This window comes from Chrysochloris asiatica, unplaced genomic scaffold, assembly GCF_000296735.1.
Source record: "Chrysochloris asiatica unplaced genomic scaffold, ChrAsi1.0 scaffold00144, whole genome shotgun sequence".
Classification (NCBI taxonomy): domain Eukaryota; kingdom Metazoa; phylum Chordata; class Mammalia; order Afrosoricida; family Chrysochloridae; genus Chrysochloris; species Chrysochloris asiatica.
Genome location: NW_006408662.1, coordinates 1,256,867 through 1,277,332, shown reverse-complemented (window position 1 = coordinate 1,277,332; position 20,466 = coordinate 1,256,867). Strand labels below are relative to the sequence as shown.

General features: G+C 40.6%; 2 protein-coding genes across 2 annotated transcripts in view; one reads left to right on the top strand and one right to left on the bottom strand.

Moving 5' to 3' along the window:
- LOC102817175 (chromosome unknown open reading frame, human C6orf201) overlaps positions 1-3,860 on the top strand; it is a 62,642-nt gene extending 58,782 nt beyond the window's left edge. Inside the window, 2 exon segments of the mRNA XM_006870572.1 lie at positions 3,457-3,646; positions 3,648-3,860. Coding sequence (XP_006870634.1) covers positions 3,457-3,646; positions 3,648-3,860 — 403 coding nt within the window.
- A 17-nt stretch (positions 3,861-3,877) lies between these two features.
- ECI2 (enoyl-CoA delta isomerase 2) lies at positions 3,878-19,280 on the bottom strand. The gene is made up of 9 exons (XM_006870546.1): positions 19,128-19,280; positions 16,972-17,070; positions 16,583-16,768; positions 14,049-14,118; positions 8,438-8,540; positions 7,580-7,700; positions 6,293-6,382; positions 4,984-5,127; positions 3,878-4,033 (listed from the first exon to the last, which is right to left on the bottom strand). The coding sequence occupies exons 1-9, from the start codon at positions 19,233-19,235 to the stop codon at positions 3,878-3,880; spliced, it is 1,077 nt and encodes a 358-aa protein (XP_006870608.1). The 5' UTR covers positions 19,236-19,280.
- Between the last annotated feature and the right edge of the window lie 1,186 nt (positions 19,281-20,466).

The window sequence follows — 20,466 nt, the reverse complement described above, 5'->3', positions numbered from 1 at the left end:
TTGTAAGCCAGTCTCTTCTTGCCTTTATTGCCCTCTCATTTTAGATAGCCAATGTCTAAGTTGCTCAGAAAAGGTGTATTTTTGAAATTGCTAGATGTCGTGTTCTATGGTAATATGATCAAAGTGATAACCATCATTCAAATCTTTTCTATTTTCATTGGATTTTTTTTAACTGATCTCTATCAATGGCTGTTGTCCAGGTGTGGTGCTATAAACACTGAACTGCTAACCACGGGTTCAGCGGTCCCAACCCACAATCCACTCCTTAGAAACACTATACAGGGCTGCTACGAGTCAGAACCGACTCAATGGCACTTAACAACATCAGTATTAAAATCCACTATTGTGGAATTGTCTTTTTGTCCTTTTTTTGTCTATTTTGCTTTATGAATTTTGAAATTGCTATTAGATGCATACAAATTTATGTCTTCTTGATGAAATTTCCCTTTCATCATTTTGAAATGTTTCTTCTGCATCTATGACTATTATTAACATCTTCACCGAGGTCTATTTATGCTGTTTGTATATTATTTTCCATGCGTTTACTTTCAACTTATGTCTTTTAAGTGTAGCTCATGCAGGTAATATATACATTGTTTGCTTTTTTGTCAGTCAACTTTGCTTTTTAATATTTAATGTAATTATTAATAACATTTGAGCACATTGACTCTGTACAATAGGTACTAGAGTGCGAGCCACAAAGTTGGCAGTTTGAGTCCATCAGCCACTCTGCAGAACGATGAGGCCTTCTGCTCCTGCCAAGACGTGCAGCCTCGGAAACCTTATATAGGCTTGATATGAGCTGGAATTGACTTGAGGGCACTTAGCAACAATAAAATTGGGTTTAGATGTATCATCTGATGAGTCCTGCTTACCTGTTTGTTTCCCTACTATTTACTCTTTCCTTTTGAATTACTTGATTTAAAAAAAACTTACCATCAAATCATCTATTGCGTTTTTGGCTAAGTCTCTTTGTATTATTTTTTAGTGATTGCTGTAGGAATGACAGCATATATATGTACCATTTTACGGTAGTTAATCTTGTACAGTCCTATGCGTCCTTCACTCTCTAATCCCCAGAGACCCCTTTTCTGGCCAGATGGATTATTTTCCTTAGGTTTTACAGAATGAGTCACACTATGGCCACCACTGCAACTGAGGTCTGTCTCTGCAACAAAATCACGCACATGGGGGAGAAAAAGCAACCCAGGAAACTAGTCATGTGAACTTGCTTGTCTACGATATTTGTCGTCCTTCTGCAATTCTCTAGCTTTGAATTTCTGGCATCCTCAAGTAGGTTTTTTTTTGTCCATGTGCCAGTCCATCTCATTGGGGGTTTTCCTCTTCTTCTCTGACCCTCCACTTAACCAAACATGATGGCCTTCTCCGTGACTGGTGTCTCCTGATAACATGTCTGAAGTCTGGAAGATGAACTAGTTGGCTAATGCTTTCATAGTGGAACTGGGAATCTGCCTGGACTTTGTTTGCAAATGGCAGTAATAACAGTACTTATGACCTCTTTCTTTTTTGAGGGGGTTGTTTTATTGATGATAAAATTTGATTATAAACATAAATCACTAGTAACCTGGAGTCCTAGTGTGACGCTGTGGGCTAATGTGCTAGACTGCAAAGTCAGTTTGAACTGTAAGGTTGGTGGTTCAAGCTCACCAGTCGTTCCTTGGAAACTCTCTAGAGGGTCGCTATGGGTCGGAACAAACTTAACGGCACTTAACAAACACCACCACCTGGTAAAAGTTAAGTCCTCAATAAATATTAATGGTTATTACTATTCATAGATGGACTCCTGGTGTGGTGCTGTAGGATCAGTACTAGACTGTAAACCACAAGGTCAGCAATTAAAGCCCACCAGCTTCTCCTTGGAAACCCTATACAGAATCGCTGAGTCAGAACAGACTCGACTTCACAATACTTAACAACTATTCATACACAGAGCCTTGGCAGCATAGTAGGTTACAAGTTGGGCTGCTGACCACAAGATCATCAGTTCAAGTCTACCAGCTGTTCCACAGGTGAAAAACGAGACTTTCTGCCACAGTAAAAATTCATAGCCTTGGAAACCTATAAAGTTGCTGCGTTAGAACCAACTTGATGGTCCACAACCTCCACTATCACCATTCATTTATTTTGTAAAATACTAAACACTTTGAAGTAGGAGTACTGGAATGATATATAAATATTAAGAACTATGAAAGGTTCAGTATGTTAGCTACCTAGATGATACTCGAAGGAAAGATTCAAGTGGAAGTAAAGTCATTAGGTGTCCTCCAGTCAGTTCTGACTCATAGCAACCCCAAGCACCACACAACACTGCCCTGTCGCACCCTCACCATTGTGATGTTTCAGCCCATTGTTACCACCACATCAACACATCTTGTTGGAGGGTTTCCTCTTTGTTTTGCTGACCCTCCACTTTACCAAGTATCTTTCTCCAAGGACTGGTCCCTCCTGGCAACCTGTCCAAAGTAGGAAAGACAGAACCTCGACATCCTCACATCTAAGGAGCGTTCTAGCTGCACTTCTCTCCAGAGAGATTTGTTTGTTCTTCTGGTAGTCATGATACTTTTCGTATTCTTCACCACCACAATTTAAATGCATTGATTCTTTTCTAGTCTTCCTTATTCACTGTCCAACTTTCACATGCATCTGAGAGGACTGAAAATACCATGGTTTAAGTCAGGTACACCTTAGTCCTCCAAACTAACACCTTGGTCTTTAATGTTTCAAAAAAGGTCTTTTGCAGATTTGTCTAATGAAATATATTGTTTATTGACTGCTGCTTCTGTGAATACTGAAGGAAAATACATAGGAAAGTAAAATGTTCTATGTTAATTTTATAGCCTTTTAATCATATACTTAATGTAATTAATACATATATATCAACCGATACAAACAGAATTAAAACAATGATTAGTCAATTGATGTATGTGGAATGTATTAAAATAAAAATGCAAGGACCGTTAATAGCCTACCCAAACGAAACCAAACCTGCTGCAATGGGTCAATTTGACTCATGACGACCGTACAGGACAAAGCAGAGCTGTCCTATAGGGATGCCACGGCTGTAATCTTTATGGCAGCAGACTGCCCCGTCTTACTCCCATGGATACCTTTTAGAACCATGAAACCAGAATGTAGACTGTATCGTAAGTCAGGAAATAATAGTAACTGATACAGAACTTACTAGAGTCCTGATGTGGCACTGTAGGATAAGCACTGGACTGCTAATCCAATATCCACAGTTCAAACCTACCAGCCACTCCTCAGAAACTTTATAAAAGTTGCTATATCTGACTTGATGGTATTTAACAACAGAGTACTTATTGCTTTCCAATGAAATGATGCAAATCTTTCTTCATACCTTGTTATTAAATTATGAAAAAGATTACATTGAGATTCTGATTTATTTTCGAGTAATATACCACCTTCCTTTGCTAGATGGCTGAAGAGGAACCTGCAGCCCACAGAGGATATCCAGTCTGTCATCCAGAAGCTGTCAGTGTTCGGCCCCATCCAGTCATTCACGCACTGCGGCCGACAGAGTGCTGTGGTGGTATTTAAAGACGTGACCTCAGCGTGCAATGCTGTGAATGCCTTTTCGAGCAGGAGCCCAGGCAACAGCAATTCATGTTCAGTGTTCCTGGCAACAGCAATTCATGTCAAAGGATGTAAGGTTCCTATGCAAATCCTTACAGCTTACTCTACAGAATTCTTTCCCCCATCAGGTTAAGTACCATTGTCACAAGAGAGATGTTAGCACTGAAAAAGGCACAATTGAAGTTTATTTAGTTCAAGCATTAGTGATCAGAGTTGTATCACACCACTTTCTTAGATGCCCTTGACTTGGTTCTAACAGTCTTCATAGTTTTGCTTTCTTAGAAAAGAAGTTCATGATCGCATTTATACATTCGTCTGACTGCCATCTGTCCTGGAGGATACTGCTTTCTTTAGAATTAATAGCGTGTAGCTTTTCTTTTTCCACATTTCTGATAAGCTGCTTTGAAATTTTCATAGCCTGAGGAAAACAAACCAACAATCAGGTCAGAAATAGTTCTAATAGTAGTGGAATTATTCTATAATCCTAATTCTTATTTCCCTATTGCTCAAACTCATCAAAGATACATGTAAGAGACCAGTAAAACCACTGACTTATGGTGACTCCTAGTATGTCAGCCTAGAACTGTGCTCAGCGGATTTTTAAAGGTTGATTTTTCAGAAGCAGATCATGGGCATCTCTGTGTAGGCTCAAATCTCCAACCTTGTGGTTAGCAGGGGAACATGTAACCCATCAGGACCACCCAGGAAGATTCTATAAAAGAGTGCTTCTCAAACTTTAATGTGCAAACCATCCCCTGGCAAACTGATGAAAGACTGAATCAGTCAGTGAAGAGCAGGGCCTCAAGTGATACGCATCTCTAAGCTCCTAGATAGGTGCTAAAAAGCTACGGATTTCAGACCCACACAGCAAACAGCAAGATTCTAAGGAATAGTCAGGTACTAGCTACAACACGTAGTAAAGAAAGTGTGATACTATCAGGGTCTCCTGATACACAGTCAACTGATCTCGCTGTCACCTGAATTCCAGGATAAACGTGATCTGCAAATACTGTCTACCATCTTCCTCAAAGTTATCCCCACAGAGTACTGCCCCGCTACCTTTTCTTCGTAGAAGTGAAATGCTTATGGTACACTTGCAAAAGTCACTATTATTTTTAATCCCAAATTTAGATGTGCATGGTGCTGTAGGAGAAGTACTGGAATGCTAACAACAAGATCGGTGGTTCAAACTGATCAGATGCTCCTTGAAAACCCTACACAGAATTGCTAGAAGTCAGAACCGACTTGATGGCACTTAAAAACAACAATGAAGACAACCAAATAAATGTCTTGTCTATGTATTACTTGTTCTCTTAATATATGCATCCTTTAGGGAATTATTTCTTTGGTTCTTGTAAGTGTACTAACATTTGGAGGGAGCTGTGAATATGTTTTCAGCCTGGTCCAAACTTCTTCCTGAAAAGTGCTGTCAGGAAAAACTTCACTAACAAGTCCTTGAGTATAGGCTTCTCTGGCTGTTAACTTCTTTCCAAAGATGAGCATTTCAGCTGCCTGAAATGAAAAGCAAGATTAAAGTGGTAAACTTCATAAAACAAAGGCTTCGTCTAACTTCAAAATTACTATTCAGTAGATGACCTGCCTGCCAATAGTTTGCAAACCACACTGAGACTCCCCTAAGTACTCCCCACAGAAGTGTACGGCAATTGCTCCTGTGTGTCTGTGTGGAGGGGCAGCAGAAACCTGGCACAGATGCTCACTGTCCACCCCGCAGCACCTACGATGTCAGGTCTACATACGAGGCCTCCACTGACAAATCATGGTCAAACTGTAAAAACCCTGAAACTTCTACCCCTGACAGTTTTGTCTACTGACAGAGTACTCAAATTCTATTTGACTGCATAAAATAAAGGACACTTGCAGTTTCAAACATAACTGCGAAAATACTGAATTACCAAGTGGGCCTTTTTAAAGTTTGCAACTTCACTTCCAGAGAAGACCTACGAACGTCACACGCTAATGACATAAGCCCTCGAGTTGGTTCTGCTACATTTTTCAAAGTAAAAAAACTTCAGGGTCTGTAATATTCTCAACATTTAAAATAAAAATACTTACAGAAAAACAAAACCTCAGTCAACAAAAACAGGCTCAAGCCCCCTCTCCATCCTTTCAGATCTTGAAGAATGTGCCTATGTCTTGCCCCGTCTGCTAGCTCTCCAGACTTGTGGCTCTGACCCTGTCATCAGGGTGGCATGGGCCACTAAGTTCCACCCTGGGAACCTTAACACACCGGCAGCACAATGGGTGGTTGAGAAAGCTACTGAGACTGGGTTTGAAAGTTATAACTCCATGGAGCCTGAGTATCCTTGACTCACAAGGCCCTTTCCACACCCACATGCACAGAGCAGTGAAGTGGGGCCTGAGCTCAGAGGACTTGGGAGTCCTCCAACAGACTGCTACTGTCCGGTGACTGAGGACAAAGCCCTGTGCTGTTCACAATGTGTGGCACTGCAGCCGCCAGATGGACAAACACCGTCCTGACTTCTGGAGGTGCACAAAGAATTTCTCATTTTCTGCCATAGACACTTCCCAAAGTCTGGGCCCTGCATACATTAAACACATAGAGTTGGGGAACGAGTGTGTTTTGAATAGATGTGACTTCCTAAATTAGAATATAGATCAGTCATTAAATTCTATTTTTCAGGTTTCCAAAAGTTACCTTGGCTGAGCCCATTATCTTCGGGAACATGTACGAGGAGCACCCTTCTGGACTCTGACCCAGGTGACTAAAAGGAGTATGAAATGTTGCCTATTTGAGAAACAAAAAACAACCATTTTTTCATATGTGATTTTTTTCCGTAAGTAATATTTTTTTTAAAAAGCCACCATTTACCTCTGTCCTCACTATATTTTATTATACATTTGACTGTTCTTGTACATCACTGATTCAATCCCAGCAACCCCGTATAGGGTTTCTGAGGGCAGCTGGTGGGTATAAACTGCTGTCCTTGTGGTTAGCAGTACAGTGCTTATCCTACAGTGCCACACTAGGGCTGAGAAAATATTTTAAAAAATAAATCAGGATTGTGGGTCAGGTGTTGGGCTGTTAACCACAAGATCAGCAGTTCAAACCCACCAGTCCTTCCGTGGGAGAAAGATGAAGCTGTTTGCTCCCATAAAGATTTAGTCCTGGAACCCTACACAGGGTTACTATGGGTCAGAACCAACTCAGTGGCAATGGATTTGGTTTGGGTCCTATATCTGATTGAGAAAATATGTATTTTTTAAATTAGAATTGTGGTATAATGTATACTCAGTAAAGCCCATTCTTTCAAAGTGTGCAGGTTGATAAATTTTAACAAATGTACAGTCATGTGACCACCACCACAATCAAGGAGACTATTCCCACTGCCCAAAAAGTTCTGTGCCCCACTGTAGGCAGTATCCCCGCCCCAATTTTTCATATTTCTCAGTATTTTATTTTCTACTATGACATACATTACTAGTAAGAATAAAAATTAATATATACAATTCAAGGATGAACCCTTTAAGATTACAAAGTCAAAGTGTGTTTTGGACAAGTAACGTCTCCTGGACTCAGCTAACTAAAGTGCAATGAAGGAGTTAAGTAGTCAATGCTTGCTGTCCCTTCCTGTTCTAAAATTCTAAATTCCAGGATGCATTTACTTGAATATGAGTATCAAATAATCTAAAAATATGCTATTTTGTCTCAATAACAAGTGTTCAGGTGTCTCCTATTTTAGAGTAATATTAACAACAATGAAAATGAAACAAGTGTCTAACTTAATTAGAATATAGAACCACAAAAGAGCCGGCAAAATGCTCACTACAGTTTTGCTTTTTAAGAAAATTCAAGTCAATAGTGAAGGAAAAAATAAAAGTAGTCAAATTCATTAGACTCTACCTTTGATAAAAATATAAAGTTATATAAGAAACCCTGTGAAATCCGTTTCCTACCCTCATCTCTCTCTGGGAGCTGACTTACCCTGTCAGAAGCATACACGATATCGAAAAGCCCAAGAAGGGTGACGGAGATCCCCACCGCTGGGCCATTGACCACTGCAATCAAAGGCTTAGGGAAATTGATAAAACAGTCTACAAAATTCCTACAGAAATGGAAACATAAAAGCATGTTTAAGTTTTCAAAATACCACTACCAATTATAGGCAAGCCAGCTAGGACACTGAGTTAACAAGCCCTTCTCCTAGTCAGGGTGTTTCCAAAACTGCAACCCGCAGTGCTGCTAGGCTTGTCACTCACATGCTTTCCCACCAAACTCATCTGAAACAATCATTTGAGTGGTCTTCATGGAGTCAGACACCGTAATCCTGAAGTGTACCCTGGCGTGAATTTTGCACTTTAGGCAGTCTAGTTGGGGCTGTACCCTTTGAGGTGAGAATGGTGATGGATCAAGTGCTGTTAAACCTGGGCCTGGGGATTCAGCAGGGAGAATGAATAGAACAGAGACACCTCAGGTCTATTTTTGCTTTTCACGACCATGCAAGTCTCCTTGTACCAGAAGTCATGGTAGCCATGCACTGGTCTAGCTTAAGGAGCGTGTGCTAAACTTCTGCACCTCAACAGAAGAGGGTTTTATTTCTAGCTGGGGTCCATTTTGATGCTTTCCAGTCACATATGATGTCGAGTGGCATAAAGATCAGCCAACAGAAGACAAAGTGATGGAACCAGTACCCACATGTTGAGGGAGGCTGTCTGAAGAAATGGGCTTGATCCACACTCACAATGACACTGACAAAGGCGTGCACAGTCTCCTTTGTTCAGCTCAGTAGCACTTTGATGAACAAGGGTGAGCCCTCTAAAATCACAGGACTGTCAATCTTACCTCAGTAAAATGGCAAAATGTTTGGCTTTCTCCTCCACTTCATCTGGGAGAACATTAGTGAAGTTGTTCAAATCATTTCCACTACAGTAATAGTCACCATTTCCTGTAAAAGTAAAATCCACAAATTCACCATTCATTCAACTATTACTGAGCATCTGCTATGTTGAGAGGCTGAAAGATGTGCCACTAGGCATGGAGCAGGATAAGCCAGCAAAAGAGCTTGTTGTAGAAAGACAACAGGACGGGAGGGTGGAGCAGGGCTTTGTGGGCTCTGCCTTTCCTCTGAGCACTGGAGTCATTAGTGATGGCTTTGTTTTTTAAATTATAGTTAACATGCAATGACTACTTCTTTTATGTTCAGTATGGTTAAGTGGTGAAAACACATGTAATGATAATCTGAAACTAGATAGAGAACATTCTCATCACCGCAGAGTTCTCTTATGCCCCTTACTAGTTATACCATTCTGCCCGTCCCTCCCCCACGCCAGCCCCAGAGCAATCACTTTCTGACTTCTATCACCATAGATTAGTTGTGTCTGTTTTAGAACTTTATATAAGTTTGCTGAATTATGTTTTTAAGATTCATCCACGTATGGATTAAATGTTCATTGTTGCACAAAGTCATTTTAAGACATAATGGTGGATCAGTGAGCTGACGTGTGCTTGATATTGTAAGAGGCTGCCAAACAATTCTTCAAAATGTTCTTAACCAAAAAGGTGTAAGAATGCCAGTTGACTCACATGATTTATCATCTTTCTTCTGGGTTTCAGTTGTTCTAATTAGGGAAACATTTCATTGTGGTTGTAATTTGCAGTTCACCGATGACCAGGAATATCGAGGACCATTTTCATGTGCTTCTTGGCCATTTGCATATCGTCTCTTGTGAATTCCTAAAGTTGTTTACCCAATTTTGAAATTTGGTTGTTCATCTTTTTATTAATAATTTGTAGGAGTTCTTCACATATTTGTTCTTTGGCAGATATATACACTACATATACTTTTTTCAGTCCGTGTCCTTTATATTAATTTTGTTGCTGTCTTTTGATAAGCAAAGATTTAAAATTTTGAGATGAAGTCCAATTTATATATTTTTTAATGATCAAAGATTTTTGTGTCCTGCCTAAGAAATTTCTGCCAGCCTCAAAGTTACAAAGATACTCTATGCTTTCTTCTAGAAGCTTTATGTTTCTGGTTTTGTTGTTATTGTTGGTAAGTACTGTCGAGTCAGTTCCAACCCAAAACAAACCTTTGTTAAGGTTTCTGAAGAGCAGCTGGAGGGTTTGAACCACACCAGTCCAGTGCTTATCCCATAGTACCACACCAGGACTCATAGAAATGATAAATTTTAAATTTCTGGGTAGGGAGTAAGATAGGGTCAGAATTAACTTTTTTTCCATATGGATATACACTGACTCCAGCAACACTGGTTTAACGAATTCTTCATTCACACAGCTTCCTTGGTGCTACTGAAGCACTTAAAAGCAGGAGGAAAAAGGTTTTTATTTGGGAAAAGACTAAACTGGGGCACAGGAGAGAGGGAGGCCTACTGAGTCATACACCAATCTGTGGCAGCCTGGAGCAGGACACAGGAGACCAAAATAAATAAAGAGTGCTTTTAGAGATACAAAAGGGCTTCAAAAAGTGTGTGAAAAATGAACTGAAAGACAATGGAATTGTTCTATGAACTTTTTGAAGTCCCCTCACACCGAGGAAGTGAAATAGGATTAGACTGGATATGGGATGTAAGGGAAAGATGAGGGTCAATAATAAATGCTGAATTTTAGTCGCACAACAGGATGGGCATGGAGCCATGATGTGGGAATACTGGAAACGATCCAGAGACATGGTTGAAAGGAGATCCGTGGCGTCCTGAACTGAAGACCCATGTGGGGGTCACTAGCATGTGCTGCACTGAAGCTATGGGCCTGCAGACCATCCAGGAAGAGGGCAGAGGGCGAGTGGAGTGCTGAGGGCAAAGGCCTTTGGGAACTCCTCCACAACGCCAGGTGGAGGAGTATGACTCCACAAGGATGGGACAGCTGGAGAGTTGCCAAGGAGCAGCTGGAGATGGAAGGCAAACAAGGAGCGAAGAAAGAGCGAGGCTGGAGGAGGAGGGAATGCCACATGGGGTCTGGAAAGTGACACACAGGTCATGGGAGAAGTGAGGTCAGCAGATACCAGAGTCAAGTGGGCTAAGGGATACATATCAAAGAGAAAATTCAAAGGTCATGCTTGCTTTTTGGCAGGGATTTTGTTTGACAGTTGTGTTTGAAGTACTGAGAATCAAAGGACTGCATTTGTTTTGGTTTATATTTTTACAAGATTTGTTCTTGAATTTTCTTCTATGTTTCCACCAGAAGAAAACTGCCACAAATAATATTTTCAATAACTGGATGAGCTATAAAACTTTTTTTTCCCTAAAGTTAGTACTTTATTATAGAAAAAAACTAAGAAATGAACTGTCTTGTGGAAGTAGGCTAAGAAAAGATGTGATAGACCCAAGAAAGGAAAAGTGATGTGGCAGAGTTCGTGCAAAAGAACGAAAACGAAATCCACAACCATTTAAGGGATGAGCTCATTGGAAGCAGCAAAAAGAAGAGATGTTATTAAAAAACCATCAGAGATTCCGTGCAGGACCGACCTAACAGAGCGATCTCAGAGAATGGAACAAAACATAACTAGCCAGACATTTCTCCTCCACAATGCAATCTCTCTCAGAAAGAACAGAGCAAATGTAATAAAATATTCAAAAATATTCTCAAAGAAAACTTACAAGAAGGCCTCAGCAGTTAAAAAAGAGAGGCATGTCCTAGGAAAAAGTGAATAATCATCAAGCAAGCAAAGCATCCATCGTCTATTGGGGGGAAAAAATGGTCATCTTATAAAGCTAAACAGAAAAGTCAAGGGTAACCGGATTCTGCAGAGCACTATTCAACAGCAGAAGATAATGAAACACTATTTCACAGGCCACATCCTGGTGTGGCACTATAGGGTCAGCACTGAACTGCTGAACACAAGGCTCGGAAACCCTAAACTGGATCGCTATGAGTTGGAACAGAGTCCATGACACTTAACCACAACATGCTTGAAGAGACGTCTGAGGAGAGGATGGTGGGTTTAAATCACTGACCTTGTGGTCAGCAGTCCAGTGCTTATTCTATAGCACTACATTAGGACAGTATTAGCCTTTTGTAATGCTGTTGTTGTCGAGTGCCAACAAGTCGGTTCTGACTCAGTGACCCTGTATAGGGTTTCAAGGAGTGGCTGGTGGGTTTGTAATAGATGCTTTTAGTATTTTTTCCAATTCAAGGTAGATTTATTAGAAGGAAAGAACAGAATATAAGGAATCTAAATAACCTACTGAGAAAGTCAAGTCTAATGAATATATATTTAACTCTATGCTTGGAAAATAGAAGTGGTCCTGGGTAATATAAATAGTTGGACATCTTCTAACTTCCTGGGTAATATAAATAGTTGGACATCTTCTAACTTTCTATCTTCAAGGTAGCAATGTTGATCTAAAGCAACATATATGGAAAAGTTTAATAGAGTATAAAAAAGAAAACTAGCAAAACTGATCAGCTCTGATGATTACACTATTAAATTAGGAATTAATAACAGAAATGGAAAACCAAACAAATTGCTTCAACTTTCTTGCAATTAAAGGAACTCTAATTGTTATGAAATATTACATGTTAGCTGAAAGACATAAGGCATATGAGGAATATTCACTGTAGTATCATTTTAACAGCAAAAGACTAAGCATATACACATTCATCAGTAGAGAACTGATAAAGAAAATTATGGAATCCCAAAAGTTTTACTCCCTAGTCATGACACTGAACTGTGAACCACAAGGTCACAGTTCAAACTCACCAGCAGCTCCTCAGAAACCCTACACAGGGTCACTATGAGCCGACTCCATGGCACTTAACAACAGTCATGAAATGAATAACTCAGAGTATGTATGGATACATAACAATTTTTAGATGTTTTTAAGAAGGGAAAGTGAAGTTGAGTACAATATGTATGTATTATATGCTTCCTGTTCTGTTAAAACAAGTAACTACATTTATCAAGTGCCAGCTTTGTCCCAGACATCTCCAGTGTTCCAGCCATCTCAGCTAGAGGGGTTAGAAAACTGTCCTCCTCACGGAGGGAGCAGCTATTGTTGTGGGTAAGTGCCATCAAGTCAGTTGCAACCCTGTATAAGGTTTCTGAGGAGGGCTGGTGAGCTTGAACCCTGGACCTTGCGGTTCAAACCGACCTTGCAGCCTAGTGCATTAACCCACAGCACCACACCAGGACTCTTGAGGGAGCAGAAGCCATTGTAATTAGTAAGGAAGTTCCAAGTTGGGATTCACATCCAAGTTGATCTAAGTCTGGAGTGTCCCTTCCAAATCCTATTTCTTCCAATTTCTTTTTGTATGTTGTCATCTGTCCAGGTCCATGGGCATACATAATATTTTCCAGTTATAATTACAACACAGATAAAGTTTTTAATTTAAAAAAATATTCTATTTTCAATATTGTTGGTCTTTACAGTTAAAAGTTTTTAAATAGTTTAGTGGATATGCTAAAATTTGCTTTATTATTCTGACAATATGTTTAGACTTTCTCAACATTTTCATAATGATAAGTAATTCTGAAACGATTATCTTTTTTTTTTTTACAAAAAGCTTTTCCCATTCCTTGGACTATTTCCATAAAATAAGTTCCCTCAAGTGGAATTCCTAGGTCCAAGGATGTATTTTGTATGTTGCCAAATCTCCCCTTCCTCTAACTAGTTACATTTTTATAGCCCTTCACAGTGGTTCCAGCAAGACACTAAAGGGCCCTACTGGACCATTAGGGGCCCTGGTAAGGTCAGCAGTTGGAACCCACCAGCGCTTGGTGAGAGAAAGCCGAGACAGTCAGTTTCCATAAAGACACACACAGCCTTGGAAACCCGATGCGGCAGGATGACTCGGTCCCTCAGGGCTGCTGTGCAGGAGGAACTGACTCAATGGTGATGCCCTCTCTGGTTTATTCTCCCAGTAACCAAACCCACTGCTGGGGAGTTGTGTGTGAGTCACGGCATCAGCCTGTGTTGGTGCAGAGCTGTGCTTTATATGCGAGTCAACGATCGCTCTTTTGAAAGCAAGCAACTAGGCCTTGCTTTGAAGGTACTTCTGGGTAGACCTCCAACCTTTGGTTTATCATGCTGTTTGTACTACCCAGGACCCCACTACTTTGTCAGTCAGGTATCATTTAGAAAGCTACTTTGTTCATTTAGATAATTAAAACAACAGCAAGATGGCACCTAATTTTAATCTGCATATGTGGTTATTAATAAAGTTACATTTTTCCCTTGTTTGTTGAATCCCTGTACTTTCTCATGGAAGTTGGCTATTCAGTTTACTCACCCTTTAATCTAATGGATCTTAATGCCTTTCTTACCAATTTGTACCTACTTTTTACATTATAAAGGTATCTATTCTTTGTCTATCATACTTCTTGCATATTTATGAATGACAGCATCTCTAAACTGCAAAAGATCTTATAACTGCCAATATAGTAAGAACCCCACCCTGAATGGAAACATAGTTAGGAACTGAGATCACATCTTACCTGTAAACACAGCGAAGGCTGAGTCATCTTTGCCTGCAGCGTCCAGTGCATGCATGATTTCATGATACATCTATATGAATGGGAAGATGAGGAAAACAAAACAAACTCAGAAAATGAGTACCAACACCCAGTGAATTCACTGAACGTCAGTACGCAAAGCCAATTCCCTGCAAAGCATCAAGCATTTACACTGGTTGTATTTCAATGACGTAAAAGCTAGACTAGTACATCTGAAGGGTTTGTCACTGCGTCTACAGACAAGTTCTTGGTACTTATTATGTTTCTGTTGCTGCTGTTAAGTGCTGTTGAGTTGGTTCTGGCTCACAGTGACCCTGTACAGGGTTCCAGAGGAGCGGCCGGTGAGTCTGAGCCTCCAACCTTGTGAATCAAATGACCTTGTGGTCCAGTGCTTATCCTGCCAGGTGTTACAGTCGGTGCCGGGGGATAAAAGCACTTTTCTAATAAAGAGAGGTTGCTCTTGAGCTTTTGGAATTAACAGAGGATTGTATGAGAAGTCTATAAAGTTCTGGAAAAGGAGAATTAAAAAATAATATTTTCCTTGAATAGTGCTAAAATGGGGGAGGGGTAGCAAAGACTATGGCACCAGGAAGCTCAGAGAAGACATAGAAAAGGCAGGATAAGCGATAGAACATGTTCTATAACCCCTTGCTTAAGCTGTGACTTGAAGATAGAGCAGAAAAGCTTCTGGCCATCTGGGAAGTGTTAATGAATGCCTAACCACCGTAAGGGTACACAAAGTCAATGGACCCAGCATTGTAAACCAATAATTGTTGTTGTTTGGTGCCCTTGTAGGTTCTGATCCTGTGACCTGATGCACAACAGAAGGAAATACTGCAGGGTCCTGTGGTCAATCTCACAGCTCCTGTTATGCTGCCACCCTGCCAATCCAATCTCTGAAAACCTTGAATGTGTCACTGTTACAACTTGTAATAAACGGAAAATAAGTACAGCTCCTAACTTATGTAAGATTTCAATGTGGGAAGGAATGGTCGGTAATTATGGAGACAAAGGAAGAGTGGCTAAAAACATATGGACTCTACATAACGTATGAATACAGATAAGGGAGGGGAGGAGGAAACAATTCTATCAGTATTAGAGTTATGACAACATAGCACAACAAAATGGCTGGTGAGCACCAGGTTTAGGAGTCAGATATATGAGGACTCTCAATTCGGGTTCCTGCTTATTGGTTATGTGAACTTGAGCAAATTACTGCTTAAGCGCTCCAATGATTTCATTATCAAATAATGATGTTTTAGAAAGTTCCTTATGAAAATCAAACGAACCTCTGTGTGAAAAGTGCTAACACTTGGTAGGCATGGCATTAAGAACATCCATTTACTATTAGCACCATGCTCCTACTAGGAGCCAGTCAGGGAAAATGGAAATAAATTTTGCAAATCAAATGCTTTACTAATAGAGTGGCAGATATCTAACTCTAAGGAATCATTCCTTAAGATTATTTTAAATTCATATGCTCTTTTTAGGAGTCCATTGGTGGCGAAAATGCATACAGTGCTTGTCTAACCAACAGGTTAGCAGTTCAAATCCACCCAGAGGCACTTAGGAAGAAAGTCCCGGTGATCTGCATCCAAAAGATGAGAACCTTGAAAACCCTATGGAGCAGTACTACTCTGCAGGGTTGGCAAGAGCTGGGATCTTTTCATCATAACTGGTCCGGTCGGATACTCTATCTATTACAATGTAGATGACATACTCAGTCGGTTCTGTTTTCAGTTACTATTGAGTCTGCCCTCTTATTTTACTCCTGGTTCAGCACCAAGCATTCAAATAACTTTTTTCAAGGGCGGGGCTTGGGAGGCAAATGGATAGAGTGGTTGTTTTGTACTATTATTCTCATTAACAACAGACTAAAGTTGCCCTGTAAAGTCACTCATCTCAAGCAGAGGTAGGTCACGAGCTACTTACCACAAAGTTGTACTCTCCTTTCTCTCTCGCTGTTTATATTAAAACTAAGTCAGAGTCAACAGAACTGTACTTACTCTCAAATCTACCCAGCATGAAGATACCTCAGGAGCATCCTATGACAAGTTTACTAACCTTGGTGGTGGTGGTGGTGGTGTGCCATGAAGTCGGTTCCGACTCATAGTGACCCTGCACTGGGTTTCTGAGATTGTAAATCTTTACGGGAACAGAAAGCCTCATCTTTCTCCCGCAGAACAGCTGGTAGTTTTGAACTGCTGACCTTAAGGTTCGCAGCCTGCCTCTATATTTGTTGATATCAGCATATATTTCAAATATATTAATTGAAATTTTTTTTTTTTTGCTTCCATTACTAGGGAAGTCAAGTGCCTTCCTTGTGTACAGACCCCACTTGAGGCTCACTGGTTCTAAACTCTGACTGCTCACCTCTGCTGAGTAAGACGTGACCACAATTACTAACCTTCCTGTACAACCAAAGGAGCGATAACACAAAAACAGGAATGCTGTTAAAATGATAGTGTTTGAAAGAAAGGCAAGACCAGCTTCCTGGGAAAGAAGACAGTAAGTACCTGAGTGGTGATTGCATTTTTTTTGTTGGGACGGTTGAACATAATCTTTGTGATGCTGTCTTCGGAGGTTACCACAAGAGTTTCATACCCAGACTGTTTGCTGTCTGCACCAGGCTTCCGTTGGCTAGAGGATTCGGAGGAACTCAAACTGGCCACCAAATCCACATAGTTCTGCCTGGCAGTTTCCTGAAGAAGACAAGGCAAGGAGCTTCAGACCAACAAGCAAGCACTCTGAGAAACACTGAATAACAGGAAAAAAGCAGTCCTTTGCAATGAAGAGGATAGAGAGGTACATCAAGATCTAGAAGGTTCCATCTACAAATGCTTAATTACAAACAGTAGGTATCCTTAGGGAAAGTAAAATAAAAGCACAGGAAACGTAAACTCACCTTGGGCAGGCTCCCAAGAGCATTCCATGCGTCCCATTTGGCCTTATTGATCAAATCAAATATACCTGGTTTTGGCGCATTACAAGGTCCTTCTGAGGCCTGTGAAAAGGAGAGGAACTGTGACTGCTCAAATACCCACTGAAGCCCTGTCAACCTGAGACCCATAAACCTCAGTTACAGGAAAGCTTGACCGACATCCTCCTCTGCCACAAAAACCTTTCACAGGGCTTGACCGACATCCTCCCCCCGCCACAAAAACCTTTCACAGGGCTCATTAACTGATCTGAATTTCTCCCTGCCTCTCCTGCCCTTTTTTTTTATATTGCTTTGAAAAATACACAAATTAACAGTAAAGAGGCTAGAGAAGTAAAATGCCCTATGAACCATCAGTCCAGTCCCTAAAATAGGTTAGAACTGCCTTCCATATGCAAGGTACTACTGGATAAAGGTTTTGGGGAGTTGCTTTTTTTCCCCTTTTTTTCATTCTCACAGTTACTTAGTTTTATACTGATGACCACATTCTTCATATATAATCAAAATCTTCTGGCAATATTTTATAAATAAGCCAACAATAAATCAGCCAATAAGCATTTAGAAACCCACTGAGTAAACACTACTCATTCAGTGGTGAACCAGGAAACAAAGCAGTAACTGTAGAGAGGGTTGCCACATAACTGAAGGGCATGCAAGTAAAAGACAAACAACATCTCAGTTGTACTTGTTCCAAGTAGGTGACAGGGTGTTCTGCAACAGAGAAAATATCCCACTTAGCTATTTTTTAGAAATGGCAATTTAAAACTCTATTTAAAATTTTTAACTTTATGAGGCGGCTTCAAAGTTTGTGGAGAAAAGGAATAAAAAGATAATGGAATTTTTCCATGAACTTTTCGAAGCCACCTCATATAATCAGTTTAAAAAGGAAAGTGTTTTGAATCCAAAGGAGTAAAGAGACAAAAGCTACAGGCAGAGAGCCACACTTGAGATTAAGTCCACTGAGAAGGTAAAAAGACCACAGTCCTTAAGACCACCCTCACTTCTGACATTAACTCCAAGTTCAGGGAGTTCCCAAAGTATGCTGGAAGGTCTCACAAAACTCATGGTAAGTCGTTAGACTCACAGCTTATTAAAAGGAAAGGGCATATACTGATGAAGGGAAGAGACGTGCAGGGAGAATCCAGGAAGGGTTCAGACCCTGTGGAGTCAGAATATGCGATCCTTCAGCTATCAATGTGGGTCAACACATGTCCGGGCCTTTTACTGGGACTCTCAAGTGGCTGTCTCAGTCTCCAGTCCCTCCAGGTATGGCCCAAAACTCACTTGCTCACTTAGAGTTCACAGGTGACTACCAGCTGTGGCCAGTCCCTGCCTGAAACCACATTGTTAGGCAATCTGGTGTAACCCATGGCCTCAGGGCAAACAAAGACATTCCTATTCCAGGGGCCTAGGGATCACCTCCCAGAAGCCTTGGGCAAAATCAGACCTTCCTTTGGTCAAGGGTAAATTCTTCTCTCCACACCCATATGAAAGCAAGACAGGCTAATTCAGATTATAGGAAAAGCAAACAACACAAAAGCCCAGAGGGTCTATTTCTACAGTTTAGAGGCTTTACTTGCAAAATGTTATAAAAGGTTAACATTTTACTATACAAAAGTAGAACATGATAATGAATTTGCCAAAGCTCACCATCTGAATTCAATAACTGTCAAGTCCTGTCATACGTGTTGCATTTATTTTCTTCTTTTGCTTAATTATTTTAGTGAACCTCCCAAACCATACTATTTCATGCCTATGTACTCAGTCTACATTTCTAAAGAATATCAACATTTTTTACATAACCATGATGCTACTGACAATAACTTATCTAACACACCCAGTCTATATTCAGATCTCCCCAATTGTCTCAAAGGATCTTTTTTCAGTTGGTTTATTCTAACTGAGATCCATATTAGATCCAAAGGTCTTCACATTTAGTTGTTAGATATTTTAAGCGTCTTTCACTCTGGAGTGATGAAATATAGAAAAGCTCTCATCAGAGCAAAGGCTATAATACAAAGCCAAAATGTAAAAGCTGGATTTGAGTAATACAGCACACATCTAGTTGAAGTCATCTGTTTAAAATGTCTCTCCACAGTATCAGACATTAGGCATTTCTTTACCTGCTTATACAGTGCATAGAGTTTTAGTTTCACTTCATTTCCTGGGTCTTTCTTCAAGAGTTTCACCTGATGCATTGCAGTCTCAAAGTCCTTCTGACTGGCTTCCATTGCTGCTCTGCTCGTGTGTAGCTGAAGTACTGGAAAGCTAATGACCTGCAGAAGACTACGGACAGACAGACATCAGTACTCTGCAGTTTAGATTTCTGATTGTTCCCTTACATCATCATCCAAAAAACATCATGTCTCTGTGTCAATATTTTCTTACACTTTCTCCCACAAGTTGGCTGCAAATGATTAGTGTTTAACAAGTCCTCAGTAAACCAGCACAGAAGCTAACAGCTGTCCCTTAAGAATACAGAAAAGGACGCTACACTGCACACGACTGACTGTTATTAACAAGCAATTCAGATTAAGTAAAATAAAAGCCTTCAGTCAGAACCAAAGTTTGCCAGGCAAGAATTAAAGACACGGGTCAGCAAAACACAGGCTGACACAACATCTAGGGGGTTAAAGTGCACAGAAGGAATTTAGCCATGAGTTCCAAGGTCCACAACAGCCCCTACACTTTCACAGGCACAAACAAACCATTACTTAGATCAACTATTTTCTCTCTGCTCAGCAAAACCAGTTGCAACATAGACAGCTGGGGAATCACGGGAGAATGGACAAGAACCAAGAAATGCTTGGAGGAACGGAGAAACGGGCACTAGGAGGTGCACTGTGAATCAACCAGCTAGGACACCATGTCCAATCGGCCAGGAGAAGGTGTTAAGTGCCCTTGAGCAGGTGCTAACTCAGAGCACCCTTGGGTTCAGTGCTTTATCCCGCACGCCACAATCGCAGCTAGGTGATAAGTGTTTGTAAACAGAGGGGAGGAGTGGGAGAGCCTTCGCGGTATTGTAATCCTAAAACTAAAGTGACGGCTCGCAATGTTGACCTGCAAAACGTTATTGGAATCAGAGACAATTACAATAAAACACACACGTAACAAATAAAGACCCAAACCCAGCGAAAGTCTCATCTCCCCTACGATTATATACAAGTGGTACAACGAACGAACGCTTTTTCAAGAGAAATTGAATAAAATGAAGGCACAATAAATTGTCTATTGCATAAAGAAATTCCTCTATCTTAAGGAGGAAATCTCAATCGTGGATCTGACCAGCAAATGCCAAGGAGAAAACAGAAAGCCGAACTGAGAGCTCCCACACAACGAGGTGCAGTATTAGGTGGTTTTAAAATGATTTTTAGACAGTGGTCTTTTAAGAAAATGCAAACATCGGAGAAACTCTGGGGCTCCCGCTGCCGGTCCGGAGGCCGGCGGCTCTCTCACCGCCGA

Coding starts and splice junctions, on each gene's coding strand:
- ECI2 (XM_006870546.1), bottom strand. CDS start 19,235: ATGGAAGCCAGTCAGAAGGACTTTGAGACTGCAATGCATCAGGTGAAA. Junction 16,769..16,971: donor CTCTTGGGAGCCTGCCCAAG/GTGAGTTTACGT, acceptor TGTCTTCTTCAG/GAAACTGCCAGGCAGAACTA. Junction 8,541..14,048: donor AGCCTTCGCTGTGTTTACAG/GTAAGATGTGAT, acceptor TTACTTTTACAG/GAAATGGTGACTATTACTGT.